The sequence below is a fragment of the Ostrea edulis genome, chromosome 9, assembly GCF_947568905.1.
Source record: "Ostrea edulis chromosome 9, xbOstEdul1.1, whole genome shotgun sequence".
Taxonomy (NCBI): domain Eukaryota; kingdom Metazoa; phylum Mollusca; class Bivalvia; order Ostreida; family Ostreidae; genus Ostrea; species Ostrea edulis.
In genome coordinates this window covers 55,194,319-55,221,771 of record NC_079172.1, presented here as the reverse complement: position 1 = coordinate 55,221,771, position 27,453 = coordinate 55,194,319, and the positions used below count along the sequence as shown (strand labels likewise).

The window sequence follows — 27,453 nt, the reverse complement described above, 5'->3', positions numbered from 1 at the left end:
GGTTATTCAGATGTTTAATTTGAAATCTATATACAAATTTGTGTACATTAATTTAAATCAATTAATAAACACTATTACACATGTAGCAACTGTCATATGATATTTAGGCAAAACTAAACACTCGAATTATCAACCAAAGGCAAATGAACTGCATGATGACATCTATTAAAAGCGCTGCAGTCATGTCAGAAAAAGACAGTGAGTTAAGTAATGCCATATGTAAAAGGGTTGTTGTGTAATATGAATGCACCTATGAAAATATTGTACTGTTCATCATTCCAAATAGGAAAATGGTTTATTGATTAAAGAACGACTCATATAAATGTCAGTAATGCTAAACTGCGGCAGTTATTTATCTTGGTTAACGAAACATCAAAAACGTTGGCCTTATATTTAAAAATAACACGCCAGTCTATTATTGGAAACTGGTGTTTTCCATTTAGATTTCTGAGTCAGCCGTATCGTCAGCAAATGCGCTATACCTCTTTTTATATTTATTGTAATTACATAAAAGTATTGTAAGTTAAGGAAAGATAACTCTTACAAGTACAATAGTAACTCTTTCTCCTCGAGATGACAGAAACAAATAGATCTAAAGGTGGCAGTTTATTAAGAGCTGCATGACCGTATTGAATACTGTCAATCAATAATTCTGCAATACAAAACTACTGTAATATAATTGTACTGTAATAGAATCTGACTGTAGTACAGCCATACTGGAGTTTTAAAAAATACCATCAGTTTTCTTTATTATGTTTTGTCTCAATGGAAGACCTTCTTGTTAATCTGTTCTTTCTTTTTCTCTTTTATTATTACCGGGGTTTTTTCTTTTTACCAATTTGTGCAAACTGCTTGATAGATTTCATGAAACTTTCAGGAAAGATACGACATATACATGTATGTAATATGAACTAAATTTGTTTCTTTTTTTTTCCTTTTTGCTGATGTCACTTCCAGTTGCGAGTTACGGCCGATTTTCTGTTTTAAAAATGTGGTTTTGTACATGCATTTTTATACCCCACGCAACAAAGTTGCAGAGAGTGTGTTTTTTACCCATCCGTCAGTCCATTAGTCCCTTTCTTGTCAGCACAACTCCTCTGAGACCACTCAACAGAATTTCGTGAAACTTTGTAGTTTATAAGGACACACTGTGTAGATGTGCATATTCCCAGAAAATTCTGATTCAATAATTTTTCTTGGAGTTATGCTCCTATTTGAGCCCATCTGTTCTGTTCTTGCAGTAATGCATAGCATTACCATTCATTATGTGAGGCATTGTCAAGCAATGTTGGAGGGTGGGGTATGTGAGCTTGCTCACCTCTGCTTTCTTTCATCTCATGAGCAGTTAAAGATTGAGTCTTGAAACTTTCAGGGATGATAGATGGTGACTTGTAGCTTTGAAATAAAGGTAAATGATGTTGCTGTCATTTCAGTTGTCTCATAATAGTCTAATAGAGTGTTTCAAGTCATATCATTTCCACCAGTGTTTAGTTTTTTCAAACCGGAAGTTGTTCGAAAAATGAGTATTTTTCATCGAAACTTTCAGGGACGACTCCTGCACACTCAATGTGGAATTTTCAGTCCAAGTTACTGGAAGTGAATGAAAAAGAAAAGCAGAAGTTGTTTAAAATTGGTAGATCTCATCTCTTTCATGTTTTTCGTTTTGTTTTGAAGAATTTTGGTACTTATTCTTTTCATCTATAGTCATTCTCCACTAATCAAATTATCCCAGTCAAGATCTTATCTTATCTCATCAGAAATTGGATGGAAGACCTACTCGTTGCTTGCAATGAGATCGTGTGTGGTTATTATCATTACTATTTTTCTCTGATACTTTTTCGTCCGGAAGTGTTCTCGGAGACTACATTAGCAAGGGATTAAGATGAAACCATTTTTAGGATGATAGTATATCATTTGTAGATATGCAGACCTCTAGTCAAACTTTTTTGCTTTACATTAAAATGCATGTGGTTTGAGATTTATTATGTAGGTAGATATTGAGACCCTTAACCAATTGGCATGGTAAAAATTACCAATCTGCACGTTCATGCATGTGTGCTTCATTTTGATTGGATAATACAAAAACATCTGTATCTCTCTTATGAATAAAACGAATGATATGATATTCACATCATAGGTAGATGATATAAATATCTATAAATTGGTGTAATAATTAAAAATTACCAATGTGTATGCACATACATCGTCTTTTGAAGGACCATAATGTTTTTCATGAAAAAAATTTGTAGTTGATGTTTTGGTTGTATCTTGGTACTCTTTACTATTTTCTATGGTCAGAATTACTGGCCAGCATGTGCATATACTTAATTCTGAATGGACGATTTTAAAATCACCATAGCTTTCTTATATATGATGCAAACATTATGAAATTCATAATGTAGGTATATGGTACAAATGCCTGTTGAATGACATCAGCAAAAGTGCTGAGTCATACTTGCGTGTGCATGTATGCATGTGTGTTTCTTTTCTTTCAGTTTTGGTAACTAAATCAAATGAATTTTTGTTGTAGGTTTACGATATGAATTCCTAATGCATTGTGCCAACAAAAATCCTTGATCAAATTTGCATATGTGTGAATACGTATGCATTGTAATACGCCGGTTTCGAGATACGTCCGAGTTATTTCTCTTTGGAGAACTCTCGTACTTAGTAAGGCGCGAAAGAATTTGTTTACACGCGGGAGTGGGACAGATGTTCATCACAGCATAAGTGAATGTACTCAGTAAGTTTCTCATACGCTGTTTGATAACCCGAATTCGACTGATACACAAACTAAGTAAGTGATAAGTATTTAGGGAGTAATTAAATACATAGAATTCTTATTCTATCACGTTATTTCTTTGGTCATAAGTACCATATCCAAGATATTTCTTGCAAATATGACATTGTTTGTATGTTTCCACTTCGGTAAAACATTTCTTTCGACAGTATTTTGTATTTCCCACATTTACATATTTAAAGAGAAGCCGCTTTTAATACATTTCATTGTCTTCCTCGTTGGCTGTATATCCACTCTGTCCCACTTAGGCATTCAAAATTCCACTAAATGCACCTCCTATACAGAAGAGTTCGTATCTCGAAACTGGCGTATTTTCATTATCTAAGTTCAAATATTGAATTCTTCTATACCAGTTTTGGATTTGAATGAATAGTTTTGAAATGTATATTTCAGATGTATTTTGAGAGTCTTTGCTGAATGATGTTCTCAAGATCACTTCCCCGCATATGCAAGCACATTGGCATAACAGATTGTTCACTTTTTAGGCTGAGTCATCTGAGGATATGGAGGCATCCACCGATACTGGCCTGGTCAAAGGTCATGCCTATGGAGTAACTGCTGTGAAAAATGTAGCTCTGGAGGGTTCCGGACTTCTCAGCTTTTTCAAGTCAGAGAAAATTGCCATGATACGGCTACGGAACCCGTGGGGAAAAGGCGAGTGGAATGGTGCATTTAGTGATGGGTAGGTTTGTAGAAAGCACAGGCATACAGTGCAGTATAATTTTATAATGTATCATGTTGTCTATACATGTATTATACTGTCTATACAGTCCCTGAAATGTTCTACTTTACCATTTTTGAGTTTGCTCACCGTGTGCTCTCCGTGCGTTCACCATGTGCTTTCTGTGCGTTCACCGTGCGCTCTCCTTTTACAGTTTTGCTCTCACCGTACGTTCACTGTTCATAAAGCATTCACCATGCGTTCACCGTTCACTGTCATTCGGAACACCAATGTGAAAGGATCAATTTTCATAGCAAGGGAAAAATGAAAAAGGAACTTGTGCGCAAGAGTGAAAGTAAACTTTCTTATTAATAATAGAATTGGCTACATGACCGTGATCTGGCCGGAGGCATGTTGTAATTAACTGGGGAAACTAATTTGACTGTAATGTATATAGTATACAGCACAACCAGCTGTGAGACATTTGACTTACTTCCTGTATTGAATGTGACCTTGACCTAATAATATGATGAATTAATAAAGTAGGAATGTTCGCACTTAGCTTGCTGCTCTGTAAACCTTGGTAAGCTGCTTGGCAGCAGGATTAACAAGAGCGATACAAGTTTGAATATTTATTGAATTCATCAGGAACAGGATGCAACAATAACATACATGGTGGAAAAGGTCACATACAAATTTTTTGTGGGGAACTGGGGAGGCGGCCAATGTACCGGATTAACTACCGAAGTAGGGGTAACACTGGGGGCCCTATGTAACGTAGGTGCCCAGCCTGAACGGGTGACCACATTCTAAGGGGGGTAGAGGATCTTTGCGCATCTCACCAGTCTTCTGCATGCTACCTGGTTTAATTAGCAAGTGCGGAGCAAGCTGTTGACCCTTCTACAGTTGTTGCAACATGCACCGGCCTGTAGCATCCCCTCCCTTGGAAGGAGGTGGATGTGGCCCCAGCTATGGACTAGCTGTGAGCCCCACGAAATGAACTTTACCCACTTATTCAAGAAATTAATATTTTCATGAATATCGGCTGACCCTTGACCTATTTAAGTGGTCATCTGGAGGGTATAATTTAACTACCTGCCCCCTGCTTTAGTAGCAGGTGGGAGGAGAGCTGGTTTGGGCGCAGAATTAGTGATCAACTACCCCAACGCACTCCCCAGTCCGCCACAGACATTGGGACAATGTCCCCCACAATAAATTAATTAGATATACCTTACTTGTGCCTTGGACTTAAACTACTGATTTGACAAGTATTTCTGATTATTTTATGCCTGTATTTATGAAAGACATTGTCAATAAATGTATTTACTCCTTTCCCCAAATTTGAAATTTTTGTATCGTTTGTCTCTAATATAAAGATGTAATTTTTCTCGTACATTTCTGCCCCACCTATGATATACGTATAGTTCAGTACAATAAATAATTTTATCTGCATCGAAAATATACAAATATTGCACAATCTAAATATATATTCATGGTCACACTATTTATTTTGTACGTACATTAATTAATTCTGGGATTATATACTATAGATGTATTTGCAATAAAGTGAATTACACAAAATCTATCTGGGAATAAACCTTTTATACTATTCAGAAGCGTTCAGGTGTTAACACAAGGTACCTATACTACCCGTGTTGTTTGTTTAATGTATTTATCTTGACTCCTTTTGGGTTTGTGTTTTAATTGCATGTAATCCAAACGTTCATAAGTTTTGAAGTCATGCATGTACACTTGTAAATTTTTGGCGCTAATTACTAGACTATCTTTATTTCACATACATTGTTTAAACTCTTGTATTAAGAAATTTTAAGTACTATGTATCTTAAGATAAATATAATACATGTAGTTTACTGTGATGACGCACCAATATTCATGATTTATGAAGACGTCAAGAATTCTAAATATGAAAGCATATTTGTTTCTACTTTTCATGTATATATGTATCTGTACATGGAATACTGTAAGCAATGTAGAGAAGAAATTTTCTTTGTGTATGATTGCTGTGTGCATTGATGTTAAATTTACGATCATTTCATGAGAAATATACATCCGTACTTGCACTAAAATGAACAAACAGATGTATTCATATATATATATATATATATATATATATATATATATTCCCTACCTGATTATGAAATAAGTACAATCCAAGGGAAAAATCGGAAATATACCGAATGAATAGACCATTCTGCGTTCACCATGTGCTCACCGTTCACCAAATTGCATTCACCGTTTGCTCTGCGTGTGCTCACCATTCGTTCTGCGTGCTGTTCGCTCTGCGTGCGTTCACTGTTCGCTCACTGTACTGTTCGCTCACTGTGCATTAACTGTTCGCTCACCGTACATTCACCGTTCAGTTGGAAATAAGACTGTTTCAGGGACTGTACATGTATCATGCTGTCTATGCATGTATCCTGTTGTGTATAAAAATACATGTATCATGCTGTCTATCATGTTGTCTACACATGTATCATGTTGTCTACACAGGAATCATGCTGTCTATTCAAATACACATATCATGTTGTCTATACATGTATCATTTTGTCTACACATGTATCATGTTGTCTATACATGTATTATGTTGTCTACACATGTATCATGTTGTCTATACATGTATTATGTTGTCTACACATGTATCATGTTGTCTACACATGCATTATGTTGTCTACACATGTATCATGTTGTCTACACATGTATCATGTTGTCTACACATGTATTATGTTGTCTACACATGTATCATGTTGTCTATACATGTATTATGTTGTCTACACATGTATTATGTTGTCTATACATATATCATGTTGTCTACACATGTATCATGTTGTCTATACATGTATCATGTTGTCTACACATGTATTATGTTGTCTATACATGTATTATGTTGTCTATACATATATCATGTTGTCTACACATGTATCGTTTTGTCTATACAGTCAACTCCCGATAAACCGCCACCATTTGTTCTTTTGAATTTATGGCGCTATAACGAATTTGGTGATGAATTGAATTTACGCCATCTGGGGAGAAAGAGTTACTTTTCTTGTATATGTAAGAGTTATCTTTCCTTTACATAATTATTTTTCAACATTTTCTAGCATGATTAAAATAGTTTTATCAATAATAAGACTTCATTTCAAAACAATACACAGACAAGACACATATACACAGTATGTTTCAAGTTATTTATAAACCATGTCCAGTATTGGTATTTAGCACAATGCATGGCTGTTTCCTGGTAGGTGAGCCGTCATTAACTGGACGAAGATCGACAAGTATTTCACCCTTTGCAGCCAAAATATTACCCATTGTCCTCCTTTTTATGGGCTTTTCCCATAAACAGTAGAATAATTAGAGATTTCCTTTTGTGTACATTTCGGATAGTTTCCGTGGTATGTAATAATTTGCTAGTTTTCTTAGATTTTCAACAGAAACCTCTTTTGTGGCGAAGCCATTAATTGCTAAACTGAAATATTTTTCGATGAAGTAAAAACAACAAGACTATAGTTCATATAAAGTAATTATCTTGTTTATTTAATACTGGGTTCCTTCTGCCCAGGTGTACGCCAGAGATCGATAATGACCAATTTCCCGCATCACTGATCATGTGCATCTCTGACGGTTTATCGAGATAATTAACACTTTGATATAGACTTTTATACTAAAAATACCGTGGCAAATGGCGATAGCAAATTTGGCGTTTGAACGAGAGTTTTAAGTAATAGGAAAAACGTTCATAGTAAAATGCGGCGTTATAACGAATATGGCGATGAATTGAGTGGCAATAATTCGAGAATTAACTGTACATGTATCATGTCTATATAAATACATATATCATGTTGTCTATACAAATACACATATCATGTTGTCTATACAAATACACATATCATGTTGTCTATACAAATACACATATCATACTGTCTATACAAATACACATATCATGTTGTCTATACAAATACATATATCATGTTGTCTATACAAATACACATATCATGTTGTCTATACAAATACACATATCATGTTGTCTATACAAATACACATATCATACTGTCTATACAAATACACATATCATGTTGTCTATACAAATACACATATCATGTTGTCTATACAAATACACATATCATGTTGTCTATACAAATACACATATCATACTGTCTATACAAATACATATATCATGTTGTCTATCATGTTGTCTATACATATATCATGTTGTGTATACATGTATCATGTTGTCTATACAAATATATGTATCATATTGTCTATATAAATACACATATCATGTTGTCTATATAAATACACATATCATGTTGTCCATACATATATCATGTTGTCTATACAAATATATGTATCATATTGTCTATATAAATACACATATCATGTTGTCTATATAAATACACATATCATGTTGTCCATACATATATCATGTTGTCTATACAAATATATGTATCATATTGTCTATATAAATACACATATCATGTTGTCTATATAAATACACATATCATGTTGTCTATACATATATCATGTTGTGTATACATATATCATGTTGTCTATACAAATACATATCATACTGTTATACAAATATACATATCATGTTGTCTATACATATATCATGTTGTCTATACAAATATATGTATCATGTTGTCTATATAAATACACATATCATGTTGTCCATACATATATCATGTTGTCTATACAAATATATGTATCATATTGTCTATATAAATACACATATCATGTTGTCTATATAAATACACATATTATACTGTTATACAAATACACATATCATGTTTTCTATACAAATACATGTATCATGCTGTCTATACAAATACACATATCATGCTGTCTATACAAATACACATATCATGTTGTCTATATGAATACACATATCATGTTGTCTATACAAATACACATATGCTGTCTATACAAATACACATATCATGTTGTCTATACAAATACACATATCATGTTGTCTATACATATATCATGTTGTTTATACAAATATATGTATCATATTGTCTATATAAATACACATATCATGTTGTCTATATAAATACACATATCATACTGTTATACAAATACACATATCATACTGTCTATACAAATACACATATCATGTTGTCTACACAAATACACATATCATGTTGTCTATACAAATACACATATCATGTTGTCTATACAAATACACATATCATGTTGTCTACACAAATACACATATCATGTTGTCTACACAAATACACATATCATGTTGTCTATATATGTATGTCTATACAGGTATCATGTTGTCTATACAAATACACACATCATGTGTCCAGGGGTCCTTATTTGCACAACTATCTATTTGGTATTGCTTATAGGTTTTGTGATAATAATAATAATGATTGGTTTTATATAGCGCCTTTTCCAGCGTATGCTGCTCAAAGTGCTTTACAATAATCAATGTACATTATTACCCTGGCAGACCTTATATCAATCTAGAACTTTCTCAGCCTCCTATGAAGCATACAGTGCAAGCTGCCATTACAAGCGCTAGAGCACTAACATTCTAACAATATCTTTCACTGTCTATAGCCAGGTACCCCTTTTACACTTGGGTGGAGTGAGGAAATTCATGTAAAGTGCCTTTCCCAAGGACACAACGTCAGCCCTGCCGTGGCCAGGACTCGAACCCACAACCTTTCGGTCGAGAGTCTGACGACCTAACCACTAGGCCACCGACGCCACTTATGAGATTGATCACTGTTCGTTATCTTCACCTTTCATTTACCACTTGCATGATATAGTGGAATACTACTTACACTGTATTATTATTATTTTAGATCACCTGAATGGGAGAAGATTCCAAAAAATGAAAGAGAAAAAATTGGACTAACTTTTGAAGAGGATGGAGAATTTTGGTAAGGGGAAATTTTTCACTCATCTGTCTATCTGATATTAAATTTTTTCAAAGATTGAAAATTAGGAGCATATTTCTCTTAAACTATCTGATTTCAACTTTAACCATGGCCATAACTTTTTGATTTGTGCAAGTTAGAGGCTTCATATTGATAAAGGGTGTCAGGGTAACACTCCCACTTATCACTGCTGCGACCCAAATTCGATCCCTGTGACCGGCAGTGGTCGTATGGGAGAGGGTATGGTGGTCACCCGCTCAGACACATGGGTTTCCTCCAGGTACTCCAGTTTTCTCCCACATAATGATCCCCTAACACCAACAGCCATGCATCATAGGACCCTGTTGGAAATAAGCTTTCAAGTTTTCATAGGTTATCCTTGGTGTGTATGTATACAGTGAAACTTCTCCAAACCGGCCCCTCCGAAAACCGGTTCTCCCTGATAATCGGCGATTTTCAAAGTCCTGGTAGAAATCTTAAGGTAGTACTCTACATCGTCATAATGGCTGACTTCCTTTAAAAACATGGATGAAAAAATCGATATCAGCAATATTTGACTTTTCCTTTTCCATTTAAATACCTAGCCCAGTAGCTCAGTAGGTTAGAACACTGACTGGTGAACTGTAGGTCGCAGGTTCGAGTACAGCAAGGGTTTTAATTTTTTTCCAGATTACCTTCTACTAAAACTGTATTTTTTGACAAAATAAAGTAAATTTGAAAATTTTCCAACTTCAAAATATTGTTGTACCTACCCTTCACTTTTCATCTACATCAAATTTCTCTGGTGTTGCATACCTCCTTAACATTTCCTTACAAAGAAAGTCTTTCAAAACCGGCCACCCCCTGAAAACCGGACATCGGCCACTTTTTAAAGTACATTTGTTAACAAACGTGTAATTTACCCTTATAATACTGGCCACTTTTTGAAGACAAGAAAATTTTGGCCAGAAGGTGATAAAAATCGGCCAGGTGTGCAAATTGACTGACTGGCCAGCCAGGTGGGAAATTATCTACAGGAGGTGTGAAAAACACAATTGGCCTCCTTAATTTCTATTGAGTATCTGTGCTATCATGGGTATTAAGTGACACTTGGCTAATCCAAGTGACCCTTCCAAATTCTGCATAAAGTGTAAAAAACATTTAGGAACATATTGAATGAAGAAGTATCAAATGCCATATTGTTGCACCATATACTATCGCATGGATATAAGCGGTAGTTGACAAAGAACAAACCCATGACTGTTAATGATAATTATTAAATAATAAATTAATTTTCTTGGTTTCCATAGACTTAAAATTCCTAAGAAATAGTCAAATTACAATTTCATATTTACTACTGTACTTTTTAAAAACCTCAGAACAAATTTGTTAATGATATAAACGATGAATGTAAACAGAGTTTATAGGTAAGAGGAATTTCAATAATAGGCTTCTGTGTTTTCTTTAAGTATCCTGTTATAGATATTCAGTTTAAAATTAGATGATTTCAGCAAGAATTTATAATTACCTGCAGGTACAAACGGACTAATTTGATCTCTACCAATAATTTATCATAGATCACCAGAATAAAGAGAACAGTATAGTAACCTACTTTGACAATATTGAGATAAAATGTCTCTAAATGCTAAATTCTCGGTAAATCGGCCATCCCTAAACCGGCCATTTTTATCAGTCCAAGAGCCGGCCGGTTTAGAGAAGTTTCACTGTATACCAAATAAATATTTATGCAATCTGGGAGATTAACGTCAAAGTTATACATGTCCAGGAAAGGTCAAAGTAATATTTTTATGAACAAAGGTCAAATGATCATATGACATGATAAAGGATGGGGGCATAGTCAAACACATCATGTCTACTTCAGAATATATCATAACATAATTGAAATCATTATTTGAAAGAAGAAAAGTCTGAAAGAAGAAAATATGTAGTGGAGTTGTAGAAATATCTTTTTATTGATCTGTGACCGTTGTCGTGCGTCATCCGTCATCTGTTAACAACTTCTTCCTAGAAACTACAGGGCCAATCTTGACCAAATTTGGTATGTAGCATCTGTATGTGAAGGAGACCGGAAATTGTAAATTACAAGCCCCCCACCCTCCTTAAGGGGCCTTAATTTTGGGGTAAAAACTGTAAAATTGGTGTATTTCTTTAAGAATCTTCTTTTTTACTCCTGGGCATCTAACAGAGAAAGTGAGTATATAGTAATGATGAGCAAGGAAGCTTCTACCAAAATTGTAAATTTTATGATCCCTGGACCCAGGGTGGGGCCAAACTTACTTAATAGTGTTTATGTGAAAACACTTAAGTAACATCTTCTTTTGTGCTATTGATACTAAATTGAAACTAAATAGATATTTAGAAAGAGCAGGTAGTCCTTTATTAAAATTGTAAATTTGATGATCCCAGGGGTAGGGGTTTTGGTATTAGGTGGGGCCAAGATGGTCAGATATTAAATGTGTGAACAATTAGAAATTTTTAACTTCTTGATAACTATCATTCATCTTTGGAACAAGGGGATATAAATTGTAAATTTCAAGATTCCTGCACCCCTTGGGACCTAGGGTTGGGGCGAAAACTGCCCCAAATTGACAAATTTTCAAAAATCTTCTCTACAACCACACATGTTTAAGAAAAACTAAATGCATAGTGATATAGAGCAGAAAGGCTTCTACCAACATTGTAAATTTCATGATCCCCGGGATAGGGATTCTGACCCCAAGGCAGGGCTAAACTTACTATATAGTGTCTATGTTTAAAACATTTAAATAGCATGTTCTTTAGTGTTATGGATACTAAATTGAAACTAAATGGATATTTAGAAAGAGCCAGTAGTCCTTTACCAAAATTGTAAATTTTATGATCCCAGGAGTAGGGGTTTTGGTATTGGGTGGGGCCATGCAGCCTTAGTATAATATAGTATTTATGTGTAAAATCTAATTGCATAGTTAGGAATAGCAGAAAAGGATATACAAAAAATGATGTATTTCACGGCCCAGGGTTTCAACTCTAGGATGGGTCCAAATTAGTCATATCTTTTAATGTTATAATGTTAATACACCTATTATATTATGTAAAGCCTTTCATCAGTGTACTGTGCACTTTTGAGGGCATTGAAGTTTTAAGAATAAATCTTGTTTTATACTGTTGCTGAACATTAGAGTTTAGCTTAGGTATTGAGAACACAGGGTTTGACATTTACTTTTTTGAGCACTAGACCAGTCGGGCTACTTCAAATTATTTTTACTAGACCTGACCTTACATCCACTAGCCCTGACCAACTTTCCAGAAAAAAAACTCTGATAGATTCTCCATATATATCTAAATACTTGATTCAAATTACAAACGTTAAGTTTGAACTAAAACGTATTTAATTGTCTCAAACAAATCTTTAATCTCAAAATTCAATTAGATGATTTTATTTTCAAACATATTTTCTGTTTCTTTAAATTCTACCTGTCACGGAAATTCTTTAGTCCATTTAGAATAAATTGACCTCAACCTTTTTTTTTCTCGTGGGACATCTTTCCTTGAGGATGAGAAGTCGTATTTGAATATAGACATTCCCGCACATATTTCAACAACAAAAAATGGCTGTTTACGACGTAATTTATTAATTTGATAAACACTTTCTTATAAATATTTAATTCAATTGAACTGTTATTTCAAAAATGAATTCAATTTATATCTATTTATCCGAAACATAACTTTACACGCATATTAACATTGAGTAGAAGTCGTAAAACATCACTTCCGACCGCGACTTATTTATTAGAACTAAAAATAGAGATTGTGTCACCACGCGGTTCAAAAATTGCTCTCAAACTCTTTGCAGTTATTTTTCTAGTTAAGAATAAAATAGGGGGCGTTCGTGGCCGAGTGGTTAGAGCATCGTGCTCAAAATCACACGGCCTCTCGCCTCTGGTTGGCGCGGGTTCAAATCCCGATCGTGTCGGTAAGTGAGAAAGTTTCCCAGTTTACTTTCGGAAGGTCGGTGGTCTCTTCCCAGGTACATTGTATCTGGGTTCTCTCTTCCACCAATAAAAACTGGGCGCCACCAGATAACTGAAAAATTGTGGAGTGTGATTTAAAACAGCAAAACAATCAACATAAGAATAAAATATCTTCTGGTTTAAAGTAAAGTTTCTTGTTTATTTTTTTAACACAACCAGTCGGACTAGTAAATCGACATTTTACCCAACCGGACCTATCATTTAGTAGACTTCGTCGGTCGGACGCACCTTAGTGTCAAACCCTGGAATAGGATATTTTTTCTAGATTTCATAGCCCTTGGGAGTAGTGATACTTTTCACTAGTACTCAGGTGACCGATAAGGCATGTGGGCCTCTTGTTTCTTGAGAGAAACAGGCCTACAAATTCTTGACTACATCAAAGTCAAGGAGTCTTATGGTATAGTGTATATTCTCTTTTCTCATGTTTTATCACAGGTAAAATTGCAACATATGTTTAACATGTGATTGGATATTCATATATGAGAATGGCAAGCTATGATATATAAGTTTGAATTACCAACACCAGAAACAGGTCAGAACAACAAAAATTACCCTGCATTTTTTTTCTTTTCCAACAAAGGATGACACTTGATGATTACTGCAAATACTTCAAGCAGACAGCCATCTGCCGAGTTGTGAATACATCCATGTTTTCACTGAGCAAAACATGGCATGAGGGACTTGCTCATGGGGCCTGGAAAACCCCAGATAGGGTGGGAGGCTGTATAAACCACAAAGAGACCTTCACCAAGAATCCACAGGTATGATTAGTGAATGTTTTTATTGACCTATGCCAAGAACAGTCATTTGCAAAGATAATCACAAGTCTATTGGTTCTCTTGCACTTTGGAGAAATATCCCAACTCCTTAAATTCTTCCCCTGTATATTGTGACAGAGTTTGAAGTTTTTATACCAACCCCTAACCAATTTTCGAATTGCACTGTCTGTGTAATTGTCTATAGGTGATGGTTTCCTGTCTGTGTATGGCTGCATGATGGTTTCCTGTCTGTGTATGAGTGTATGGGTGATGGTTTCCTGTCTGTGTATGAGTGTATGGGTGACGGTTTCCTGTCTGTGTATGAGTGTATGGGTGACGGTTTCCTGTCTGTGTATGAGTGTATGGCTGATGGTTTCCTGTCTGTGTATGAGTGATGGTTTCTTGTCTGTGTATGAGTGATGGTTTCCTGTTTGTGTATGAGTGATGGTTTCCTGTCTGTGTATGAGTGATGGTTTCCTGTCTGTGTAATGATGTATGGCTGATGGTTTCCTGTCTGTGTAATGATGTATGGCTGATGGTTTCCTGTCTGTGTAATGATGTATGGGTGACGGTTTCCTGTCTGTGTATGAGTGTATGGGTGACGGTTTCCTGTCTGTGTATGAGTGATGGTTTCCTGTCTGTGTATGAGTGATGGTTTCCTGTCTGTGTATGAGTGTATGGGTGATGGTTTCCTGTCTGTGTATGAGTGTATGGGTGACGGTTTCCTGTCTGTGTATGAGTGTATGGGTGACGGTTTCCTGTCTGTGTATGAGTGTATGGCTGATGGTTTCCTGTCTGTGTATGAGTGATGGTTTCTTGTCTGTGTATGAGTGATGGTTTCCTGTTTGTGTATGAGTGATGGTTTCCTGTCTGTGTATGAGTGATGGTTTCCTGTCTGTGTATGGGTGATGGTTTCCTGTCTGTGTAATGATGTATGGCTGATGGTTTCCTGTCTGTGTAATGATGTATGGGTGACGGTTTCCTGTCTGTGTATGAGTGTATGGGTGACGGTTTCCTGTCTGTGTATGAGTGATGGTTTCCTGTCTGTGTATGAGTGTATGGCAGATGGTTTCCTGTCTGTGTATGAGTGTATGGCAGATGGTTTCCTGTCTGTGTAATGAGTGTATGGGTGATGGTTTCCTGTCTGTGTAATGATGTATGGGTGACGGTTTCCTGTCTGTGTATGAGTGTATGGCTGATGGTTTCCTGTCTGTGTATGAGTGTATGGCAGATGGTTTCCTGTCTGTGTAATGATGTATGGGTGACGGTTTCCTGTCTGTGTATGAGTGTATGGCTGATGGTTTCCTGTCTGTGTATGAGTGTATGGGTGACGGTTTCCTGTCTGTGTAATGATGTATGGGCGATGGTTTCTTGTCTGTGTATGAGTGATGGTTTCCTGTCTGTGTAATGATGTATGGGTGACGGTTTCCTGTCTGTGTATGAGTGTATGGCTGATGGTTTCCTGTCTGTGTATGAGTGACGGTTTCCTGTCTGTGAATGAGTGTATGGGCGATGGTTTCCTGTCTGTGTATGAGTGATGGTTAAACTTTCCTGTCTCTGAATGAGTGTATGGATGATGGTTTCCTCTCTGTGTATGAGTGATGGTTTCCTGTCTGTGTATGAGTGTATGGGTGACGGTTTCCTGTCTGTGTAATGATGTATGGGTGACGGTTTCCTGTCTGTGTATGGGTGATGGTTTCCTGTCTGTGTAATGATGTATGGCTGATGGTTTCCTGTCTGTGTATGAGTGTATGGGTGATGGTTTCCTGTCTGTGTAATGATGTATGGGTGACGGTTTCCTGTCTGTGTATGAGTGATGGTTTCCTGTCTGTGTATGAGTGTATGGCTGATGGTTTCCTGTCTGTGTATGAGTGTATGGCTGATGGTTTCCTGTCTGTAATGATGTATGGGTGACGGTTTCCTGTCTGTGTATGAGTGTATGGGTGACGGTTTCCTGTCTGTGTATGAGTGTATGGGTGACGGTTTCCTGTCTGTGTATGAGTGATGGTTTCCTGTCTGTGTATGAGTGATGGTTTCCTGTCTGTGTAATGATGTATGGCTGATGGTTTCCTGTCTGTGTAATGATGTATGGGTGACGGTTTCCTGTCTGTGTATGAGTGTATGGGTGACGGTTTCCTGTCTGTGTATGAGTGTATGGGTGATGGTTTCCCTTCTGTGTATGAGTGTATGGCTGATGGTTTCCTGTCTGTGTAATGATGTATGGGTGACGGTTTCCTGTCTGTGTATGAGTGTATGGGTGACGGTTTCCTGTCTGTGTATGAGTGTATGGGTGATGGTTTCCCTTCTGTGTATGAGTGTATGGGTGACGGTTTCCTGTCTGTGTATGAGTGATGGTTTCCTGTCTGTGTATGAGTGTATGGGCGATGGTTTCCTGTCTGTGTATGGGTGATGGTTTCCTGTCTGTGTAATGATGTATGGGTGATGGGTTCCTGTCTGTGTAATGATGTATGGGTCACGGTTTCCTGTCTGTGTAATGATGTATGGGTCACGGTTTCCTGTCTGTGTATGAGTGTATGGGTGACGGTTTCCTGTCTGTGTATGAGTGTATGGCTGATGGTTTCCTGTCTGTGTAATGATGTATGGCTGATGGTTTCCTGTCTGTGTATGAGTGATGGTTTCCTGTCTGTGTAATGATGTATGGCTGATGGTTTCCTGTCTGTGTATGGCTGATGGTTTCCTGTCTGTGTAATGATGTATGGGTGACGGTTTCCTGTCTGTGTATGAGTGTATGGGTGACGGTTTCCTGTCTGTGTAATGATGTATAGGTGACGGTTTCCTGTCTGTGTATGAGTGTATGGGTGATGGTTTCCTGTCTGTGTATGAGTGTATGGCTGATGGTTTCCTGTCTGCGTAATGAGTGTATGGGTGATGGTTTCCTGTCTGTGTATGGGTGATGGTTTCCTGTCTGTGTATGAGTGTATGGGTGATGGTTTCCTGTCTGTGTAATGAGTGTATGGGTGATGGTTTCCTGTCTGTGTATGAGTGTATGGGTGACGGTTTCCTGTCTGTGTAATGATGTATGGCTGATGGTTTCCTGTCTGTGTATGGGTGATGGTTTCCTGTCTGTGTAATGATGTATGGGTGATGGTTTCCTGTCTGTGTAATGATGTATGGGTGACGGTTTCCTGTCTGTGTATGAGTGATGGTTTCCTGTCTGTGTATGAGTGTATGGGCGATGGTTTCCTGTCTGTGTATGGGTGATGGTTTCCTGTCTGTGTAATGATGTATGGGTGATGGGTTCCTATCTGTGTAATGATGTATGGGTGACGGTTTCCTGTCTGTGTATGAGTGTATGGGTGACGGTTTCCTGTCTGTGTAATGATGTATGGGTGATGGTTTCCTGCCTGTGTATGAGTGTATGGGTGACGGTTTCCTGTCTGTGTAATGATGTATGGGTGACGGTTTCCTGTCTGTGTATGAGTGTATGGGTGACGGTTTCCTGTCTGTGTATGAGTGATGGTTTCCTGTCTGTGTATGAGTGATGGTTTCCTGTCTGTGTATGAGTGATGGTTTCCTGTCTGTGTATGAGTGATGGTTTCCTGTCTGTGTATGAATGATGGTTGCCTGTCTGTGTATGAGTGATGGTTTCCTGTCTGTGTATGAGTGATGGTTTCCTGTCTGTGTATGAGTATATGAGTGATGGTTTCCTGTCTGTGAATGAGTGTATGGGTGATGGTTTCCTGTCTGTGTATGAGTGTATGGGTGACGGTTTCCTGTCTGTGTATGAGAGATGGTTTCCTGTCTGTGTATGAGTGTATGGGCGATGGTTTCCTGTCTGTGTATGAGTGATGGTTTCCTGTCTGTGTATGAGTGATGGTTTCCTGTCTGTGTATGAGTGATGGTTTCCTGTCTGTGTATGAGTGTATGGGTGATGGTTTCCTCTCTGTGTATGAGTGATGGTTTCCTGTCTGTGTATGAGTGTATGGGCGATGGTTTCCTGTCTGTGTATGAGTGATGGTTTCCTGTCTGTGTATGAGTGATGGTTTCCTGTCTGTGTAATGATGTATGGGTGACGGTTTCCTGTCTGTGTATGAGTGATGGTTTCCTGTCTGTGTAATGATGTATGGGTGACGGTTTCCTGTCTGTGTATGAGTGTATGGGTGACGGTTTCCTGTCTGTGTATGAGTGATGGGTGATGGTTTCCTGTCTGTGTAATGATGTATGGCTGATGCTTTCCTGTCTGTGTATGAGTGATGGTTTCCTGTCTGTGTATGAGTGATGGTTTCCTGTCTGTGTATGAGTGTATGGGTGACAGTTTCCTGTCTGTGTATGAGTGATGGTTTCCTGTCTGTGTATGAGTGTATGGGTGATGGTTTCCTGTCTGTGTATGAGTGTATGGGTGATGGTTTCCTGTCTGTGTATGAGTGTATGGGTGGTGGTTTCCTGTCTGTGTATGAGTGTATGGGTGATGGTTTCCTGTCTGTGTATGAGTGTATGGCTGGTGGTTTCCTGTCTGTGTAATGATGTATGGGTGACGATTTCCTGTCTGTGTATGAGTGTATGGGTGACGGTTTCCTGTCTGTGTATGAGTGTATGGGTGGTGGTTTCCTGTCTGTGTATGAGTGTATGGGTGATGGTTTCCTGTCTGTGTATGAGTGTATGGCTGGTGGTTTCCTGTCTGTGTAATGATGTATGGGTGACGATTTCCTGTCTGTGTATGAGTGATGGTTTCCTGTCTGTGTATGAGTGTATGGGCAATGGTTTCCTGTCTGTGTATGGGTGATGGTTTCCTGTCTGTGTATGGGTGATGGTTTCCTGTCTGTGTATGAGTGTATGGCTGATGGTTTCCTGTCTGTGTAATGATGTATGGGTGATGGTTTCCTGTCTGTGTATGAGTGATGGTTTCCTGTCTGTGTATGAGTGATGGTTTCCTGTCTGTGTATGGGTGATGGTTTCCTGTCTGTGTAATGATGTATGGGTGATGGTTTCCTGTCTGTGTATGAGTGTATGGCTGATGGTTTCCTGTCTGTGTAATGATGTATGGGTGACGGTTTCCTGTCTGTGTAATGATGTATGGGTGACGGTTTCCTGTCTGTGTATGAGTGTATGGGTGATGGTTTCCTGTCTGTGTATGAGTGATGGTTTCCTGTCTGTGTATGATTGATGGTTTCCTGTCTGTGTATGAGTGTATGGGTGATGGTTTCCTGTCTGTGTATGAGTGATGGTTTCCTGTCTGTGTATGAGTGTATGGGCGATGGTTTCCTGTCTGTGTATGGGTGATGGTTTCCTGTCTGTGTATGAGTGTATGGGCGATGGTTTCCTGTCTGTGTATGGGTGATAGTTTTGAACCAAAGAAGCTGTACACTGTAGATCTTTAGGTGTTGAATTAGTGTTTTTCATTTTTACAGGAGTTATTTTTACAAACAGGCATTTTCATTATGATCAAAGTCATTCTTGGTGTACTTTCACATTGTGAACTAATCAGAGTTTAGGGAACATATAATTCACGTGACAGTAATCTCAGTGACATTCATTAAGCCTCGTCAATCCAAATATCCAGCCTCAAAAGGAAGAGGCGTCATTCCAAGTATCCAGCCTTGAAAGGAGATTCATCGAGGCTGGATATTTGGGCTGATGCCTCGTCAGCTCAAATACCCAGCCTCGATGAATCTTGCTGAGATTAATATCAAAAGATATAGGGATTGGATGTAGTCTTAAACATTTTTAAACTTAAACATTTTAACTATTGCAATTGGTTTTCGTCTGTCGTCTTCCGTCGTGCATTGTGCGTTAACAATTGAACATCTTTAACTTCTTCTTAACAACTACTAGTCAAATTCTTTTCAAATTTGGTATGAAGCATCATTGAGACAAGGGGGACTTAAATTGTAAATTTCAGGACTCCAGCACCCCTGGGGCCCTAGGGGTGGGACAAAAACTGCCCAAAATTGACCAATTTTCAAAAATCTTCTTCTCAAGAACCACACACATGTAAGAAAAACTAAATGCATAGTGATGTAGAGCAGGAAGGCCTCTACCAAAATTGTAAATTTCATGATCCCAGGGGCAGGGGTTCTGATCCCAGGGCGAGGCCAAACTTGTTATATAGTGTTTATGTGTAAAACACCTAAATAACATCTTCTTTAATGCTATTGATACTAAATTGAAAGTAAGTAGATATTTAGAAAGAACAGGTAGTCCTTTACCAAAATTGTAAATTTTATGATCCCAGGGGTTGAGGTTTTTGGTATCAGGGTGGGGTCAAAATGGTCAGTTATTAAATGTGTGAACAATAGACATTTTTAACTTTTTCTTGATAACTATCATTCCAATTCTTTTCAAATTTGGTATGAAACATATTTGGAACAAGGGGAACATAAATTGTAATTTTCAGGATTCCTGCACCCCTGGGGCCTTAGGGGTAGGGCAAAAATTGCCCAAAAATGACAAATTTTCAAAACTCTTTTTCTCAAGAACCATGCACACACATGTAAGAAAAACTAAATGCATAGTGATGTAGAGCAGGAAGGCCTCTACCAAAATTATAAATTTCATGATCCCCGGGGTAGGGGTTCTGACCCGAGGTTGGGGCCTAACTTCTTATATAGTGTTTATGTGTAAAACACTTTAAATAACATTTTCTTTAGTGCTTTTGATACTAAATTGAAACTAAATGGATAGAGCAGGTAGTCTCTTACCAAAATTGTAAATTTGATTTTCCCCAGAGTAAGAGTTTTGACCCCAAGGTGGGGCCAAACTTAGTATATAGTATTTAATATGTGTAAGTTTGCTGATACTGTATAAAATCTAAATGCATACTTAGGAATAGCAGAAAAGGATGTACAAAAAATGGTGAATTTCACAACCCAGGGTTATTACTTTAGGATGAGTCCAAATTAGTCATATCTTTTGATATTTTAATGTTAATATACCTATTATTTAAAGCCTTTCATCAGTGTATGCACTTTTGAGGGCAGTGAAGTTTTAAGAACACATCTTGTTTTATACTGTTGCTGGACATTAGAATTTAGCTTAGATGTTCAGGACAGGAAATTTTTTCTAGATTTCATAGCCTGTGGGAGTAGCGATACTTTTTCACTAGTATTCAGGTGACCGATAAGGCCTGTGGGCCTCTTATTATGCCCCTCTTCAAAGAAGAGGGGCATATTGGTTTGCACCTGTCGGTATGTCGGTCGGTCGGTAGACCACATGTTGTCCGCTCAATATCTTGAGAACCATTCACTTGATGATAATGATATTTCATATGTTGGTTGGTTATGAGTAGAAGAGGACCCCTATTGTTTTTCAGGTCCAAAGGTCAAGGGTCAATCTACTCTGGACATAGGAATATACTGTCCACTCAATATCTTGAGAACCCTTTGTGTGACAGACATCAAACTTGGTACACTGGTACATCCTAAGGAGTAGATGACCCCTATTGATTTTGAGGTCACATGATCAAAGGTCAAGGGTTAAACTGGACAATTGATATATATTGTCTCCTATATTTTAAGAATTATTTGCTTGATTGACACCAAACTTGGTACACTGGTACAGCATAAGGAGTTGATGGCCCCTATTGATTTTAGGTCACATGGTCAATCCACTCTTGACATAGGAAGATATTGTCTGCTCATTATTTTGAATTGATGATACTACTATCAATTAAATGATGTGTGTGTATAACCCTATTCAATTTTGCACAATTTTGGGGGGCATATGTATGTGTTTTACGAACATCTCTTGTTTATTCATATATTTTTATGCATATTTTTCTATACTTTTTCTCCAGTTTGTGTTTGATATCACAGAGAGTGAAGATGACCCGATGTTTCACCTGCTCCAAAAATCCACCCGTTCAGCCTCTGGGGAAGAAAATAAGACCATCGGATTCTCTATATTCAAAGTCTGTAGCATTCAGAATTTACCATCTCTTCCCCTTAGAATTTTGCTTCATTGTGAGACAATCTTACTTTAACTGTTATGTGATGTAACTCAACAAAATTCATTTACATGAAAAATGTATGTGTAATTATGATTTATTACAACACATTTTAGGTTGAGAAGAATAGGCGATACAGGGTTCATAACCACACCAAGCAGACATTTATGGAATCCAGTGCCTTCAGAAACAGCAGATCAATTTTTCTCCAGCCAGCCCTGAAGGCAGGGCGTTACGTGGCTGTTGTATGCACTTTTGATCCCAATATTCAGGGGGAGTTCCTGTTTAGGATGTATTCTAGTTCAGCAAATAACTTCAAGTAAGTTAACTATAGTATCTAATTCAGTGTGTAATGTTTCAGGAACACTGGATATTTCATATAGAACAGTTTCTCAGTGATACAGTGACCCTCCACATGCTTCAGCAGGGTTTTGGATAACCACTCACCAATCTGATTTATATTTGCTGTGGGCAATTAGATATTGAAAACCTGTTTGCCCACATTATTTTTCCTTAAGATCATTATGTTCTCTTTGTATTTTATAATCTTGTATCCAGTATTAAGAAAACACTTATACTGACCAAGATTCGTATGGTTTACATTATGTCAAACATCTGTGATTTCATCTGAGGGAGCCTCAGAGTCTGGAAGAAAAATACTTATTTCAGTGATTACAAGAGCAAGAGATTGGGGTCATACACACAGATGAAAAGTGAAGATAACAAATAGGGATTAATTTCATAAATCTCATAAAGAATACAAAATTAAGAGTAGGGCAAACACGGACCCCTGTACACACCAGAGGTGGGATCAGGGGCTTAGGAGAAGTAAGCATTAGAGTAATTCATACTCAAAATCGCATACAAAGAATGGTTTAACAACTGGTATGAAACATGTTAGACAGCATTTGAGCTAACGACAGGTTGTGTTTGCAAATAAGATCATTATAACGACCATTAAATTTGCAAAATGCTGACTTCAAACGAGACTGTTGAAACCCATGCAACATCAACTTATTTGTCAGCAGCTTGACCCGATTTAAAAATTGATCATATGCAGAACAGGTATCGAATCAGTTGAGCAATGTAAACACCATAATCCGGTTATGATGGATTATTGCTGAATAGATATGGTAAGTTGACAGTGAAGAATTGAAAGAAGTGAAATTTTCATGAAAGCTTCCTGACATAGTGCAGATTCAAGTTTGTTCAAATCATGGCCCCCAGGGGTAGGTTAAATTTGGGGCCACAATAGGGGATGAAAATTTTACACACAAATATATAGGGAAAATCTTTAAAAATCTTCTTCTCAAGAACCAATGAGCCAGAAGAGCTGAAATTTATATGAAAGCTTCCTGACATAGTGCAGATTCAAGTTTGTAAAAATCATGGCCTCCAGGGGTAGGTTTGGGGCCAATGCGGACTAAGGTTTTACATGCAAATATATATGGAAAGTCTTCAGATATGGGCCAAGGTAACTCAGGTGAGCGATGTGGCCCTTGGGCCTCTTGTTTCATTTACTGATCACAACATATGAATATATCCGTGTTTCATTTTCTGGTCACCTGAGTAAACTATTACAATTGGTCTGCGCGTGCGTCCATCACTGTGTGTTAACAATTGAATTTTTTCTATTTTTTCTCGATAACTTCCTGTCCATTTCTTTTCAGATTTGGTATCAAGCTTCTTTGGGACAAGGGGGGCATAAATTGTAAATTTCAGGACTCCTGCACCCCTGGGGCCTTCTTCTCTACAACCACACATGTAAGAAAAACTAAATGCATAGAAATGAATGTAGAGCAGGAAGGCCTCTTCCAAAATTGTAAATTTCATGATCCCAGGGGTAGAGGTTATGACTCCAGGGTGGGGCCAAACTTGGTGTATATATTTATTTGTGTAAAACATTTAACTAACACCTTCTTTAATGCTACTGATACTAAACTGAAACTAAATGGATCAGGTAGCCCTTTACCAAAATTGTAAAGAACCAGGGACGTTCCAGGGTGGAGCGAAAATTATAATAGACTAAGTGATTATTGTCGTTATCTTTTGAAAGACTTCTTTAAGTTTGCTGATACAGTATAAATACTAAATGCACATTTAGGCAAAGCAGTAAAGTACATACCAAAATTATGAATTTCGTAACCCCAGGGTTTTAACCCTAGGATGGGTCCTGATTAGTCATATTGTATTAAAGTTACATATATTTAAGAAATAAACATCACTTTTGAGCTGTTCATGGTCAGTATGAACGGATTTGGATTTGAGGCAAATTCTGTGAATCGCGCTAGCGATTCACAGAGAGTTTGCCTCAAATCCAAATCCGTTCATATTGACCATGAACAGCTCAAAAGTGATGTTCATTTCTTATATTTATATTCATTTACTAAAACGCCGTTTGTTTACATAGCTTCTATTTTGTTGCATAAAACGAACTCCTAGCCTCTGTCACAGTAGTATTGTAACGAACGTCAACACATAGACATGACGTCACATTTCGTCTCACCCTGCCATTTATCAACATTGCAAGGTGCACTGTATTTTGGAGGTACGAGACCGCAAGATTGGGATGATAATCCACATAAGTTTACAATCTTAATCCATAGGTGTGATTTGCGCGATCTTTGTAACAGATGTTCTTTTTTTTTTTTCAAATCATCACGCTCTCTCAGTCATGTGCTTTAAGCTAGTTCATAATCCGTTCATAGTCAATGTGAAAGGATTGTGTCGCACGCTGAAATTGGTTGGTTCATAGAGGAAAATGCGATTTGCAATATAAATATTGTATTATGTAAAACCTTTCATCAATATAGGCACTATTAAGGGCAATTAAGTTTAAGAACAAGTCTTGTTTTATGTTGTTGCTGAATATTAGAATTTAGATTAGATATTCAGAACAGGATTTTTTTCTCTAGATTTCATAGCCTTTGGGACTAGTGATACTTTTAACTAATACTCAGGTGACCAATAATGCCTGTGGGCATCTTGTTATTGAAAAAGCAGCTATCTATGATGTAAAAAAGCCTAGTCTTTAATATACCGTGAGGAATGGTTGTGTAAAGTGTATTTGGTATGGTGTTATAATCGGTCATTGCTATCGGACACTTCAACTGGAATGGTTTGTTTCAAGAGTCAAAAGCAACAAACTTTCAAAGAATGTCTTACTATTTTATTAAAAAAAACTTAAATTGATATGTAGTGCAGGCCCATGGATCACAATGTGGGCCCGTAAACTTAAATTGATATGTAGTGCGGGCCCATGGATCACAATGTGGGCCCGTAAACTTAAATTGATATGTTGTGTGGGCCCATGGATCACAATGTGGGCCTGTAAACTTAAATTGATATGTAGTGCGGGCCCATGGATCACAGTGTGGGCCTGTAAACTTAAATTGATATGTAGTGCGGGCCCATGAATCACAATGTGGGCCTGTAAACTTTAAAGGTCCAGGGGCCCACATACCAGTACAAATAGAAAATTATTGGGAACTACACTGTAATTGCAACAAAATGTTTTTAACAGAAAAGTTTACCTTGCTAATCATATTTAAACTACCATAAATTTAGAAAAATGCATAAAGGGAAAAAACTATAGATATTAATTCAAAATATGATGGTGATACATGGCTCATAAGGTTTCATTTCTTTTAACCTCTGACCCTGTTCAGTGATGTCACATCCTACTGTCCATGCAATGTTTCTGTTGTATGATGACCTGTCCATGTAATGCTTCAGTGATATGATGACCTGTCCATGTAATGCTTCTGTGATATGATGACCTGTCCATGTAATGCTTCTGTGATATGATGACCTGTCCATGTAATGCTTCAGTGATATGATGACCTGTCCATGTAATGCTTCTGTGATATGATGACCTGTCCATGTAATGCTTCAGTGATACGATGACCTGTACATATAATGCTTCTGTGATACAATGACCTGTCCATGTAATGCTTCAGTGATGCGATGACCCTATATAGTTCATGAGTACCCCAATGCCACCAATCTAAATCCTTGATGAAATACACAGTTTATATAATATTCCCATGGCCAGAAACCATGTCCCTGGCACTTCCCTGGAAATAAATTTGTACAATTTTGAAAAACTGCATGCCCACATAGCACTTTTTACTGTACTGAGCTGACTAAAAGAGAGATCACAACAGTTTCACGCTCCAACGTTGTGCTTTTCAAACACATCTCTTGTCCATAAAACTTTAGGGTACTGTTTATAATTGAGTAGACATTCCCCATGCTTGATTCCAGATCTACAGGGAACTTGTGTAAGAAAAGTGTAGGATCACCCTCAATCAAAACACATTTTATTTAACAGGAATCATATCTATGCCATTAACTCAGAGTTTAATATCTAAGCTGCTGTTTTTAAATTTTAGGGCGTTGACTTTGGATATGCCAAAAAAGGGGTGTCTGAATTATTGCTGCTGCTGCTGTTTTGGAACAGGTGTGAAACTGCTGACACACATCCAAGTATTGAAAGCTGAAGGGCTAGAAAGACAGGATATTGGGTCAGGTAATTGTCAGAATGGACAAGTAATTGTCAGAGAAGGCAGGTAATTGTCACAGTGGGCAGGAAATTGTCACAGTGGGCAGGTAATTGTCAGAGTGGACAAGTAATTGTCACAGTGGGCAGGTAATTGTCAGAGTAGGCAGGTAATTGTCAGTGGGCAGGGAATTGTCAGAGTGGGCAGGTAATAGTCAGAAAGGGCAGGTAATTGTCAGAGTGGACTGGTAATTGTCAGAGTGGTCAGGTAATTGTAAAACTGGGCAGGTACTTGTCAGAGTAGGCAGGTAACTGTCAGAGTGGGTAGGTAATTGTCAAAGTGGGCAGGTAATTTTCAGAGAGGGTAATGTGTATTATATTTTTTTAACCCAATTGAATTAAAATTGAACTAGAATAAATCAAACATTGAATTAAAGACACTTAATCGCAACTCAGTTTCATCACAATTTGTTGTTTCACTGCTACCCCTCTACTTGATCATTTCCTTGATCTACTCATGGAGTGCATTAAGTAATCATCAAAGTAGGTCAAGTACTATGGAATCACAGTATTTGTGGGAGCTCAAATTTCAAATGATCTAGTGAAATGATCGAAAGCCTTAATGAAATACACAATTCATATAATGTTTTAATGGACAGAAATTATATCCATAAAATTGCATCATAGCAATACTGTAAAATGTGGACAATCCATGAAAATTAGCCCCCTTAAATCTAAACGATTATTCAGGAAATATATTTTATATCATATTGTACGACTCCTAGTGATATAGATATATTGTTTATTATATTGAATGACTCCTAGTGATATAGATATATTGTTTATCATATTGTACGACTCCTAGTGATATAGATACATTGCTTATCATATTGTACGACTCCTAGTGA

General features: G+C 37.3%; 1 protein-coding gene across 3 annotated transcripts in view; it reads left to right on the top strand.

Moving 5' to 3' along the window:
• LOC125658084 (calpain-5-like) overlaps positions 1-27,453 on the top strand; it is a 69,282-nt gene that overhangs the window by 31,292 nt on the left and 10,537 nt on the right. For all 3 annotated transcript variants that reach the window (XM_048889177.2, XM_048889179.2, XM_048889181.2), the window contains exons 6-11: positions 3,286-3,482; positions 9,299-9,376; positions 13,964-14,144; positions 21,895-22,008; positions 22,161-22,363; positions 26,439-26,575. In XM_048889177.2, the coding sequence (XP_048745134.2) occupies positions 3,286-3,482; positions 9,299-9,376; positions 13,964-14,144; positions 21,895-22,008; positions 22,161-22,363; positions 26,439-26,575 (910 nt within the window). The remainder of the gene's footprint in view (positions 1-3,285; positions 3,483-9,298; positions 9,377-13,963; positions 14,145-21,894; positions 22,009-22,160; positions 22,364-26,438; positions 26,576-27,453) is intronic.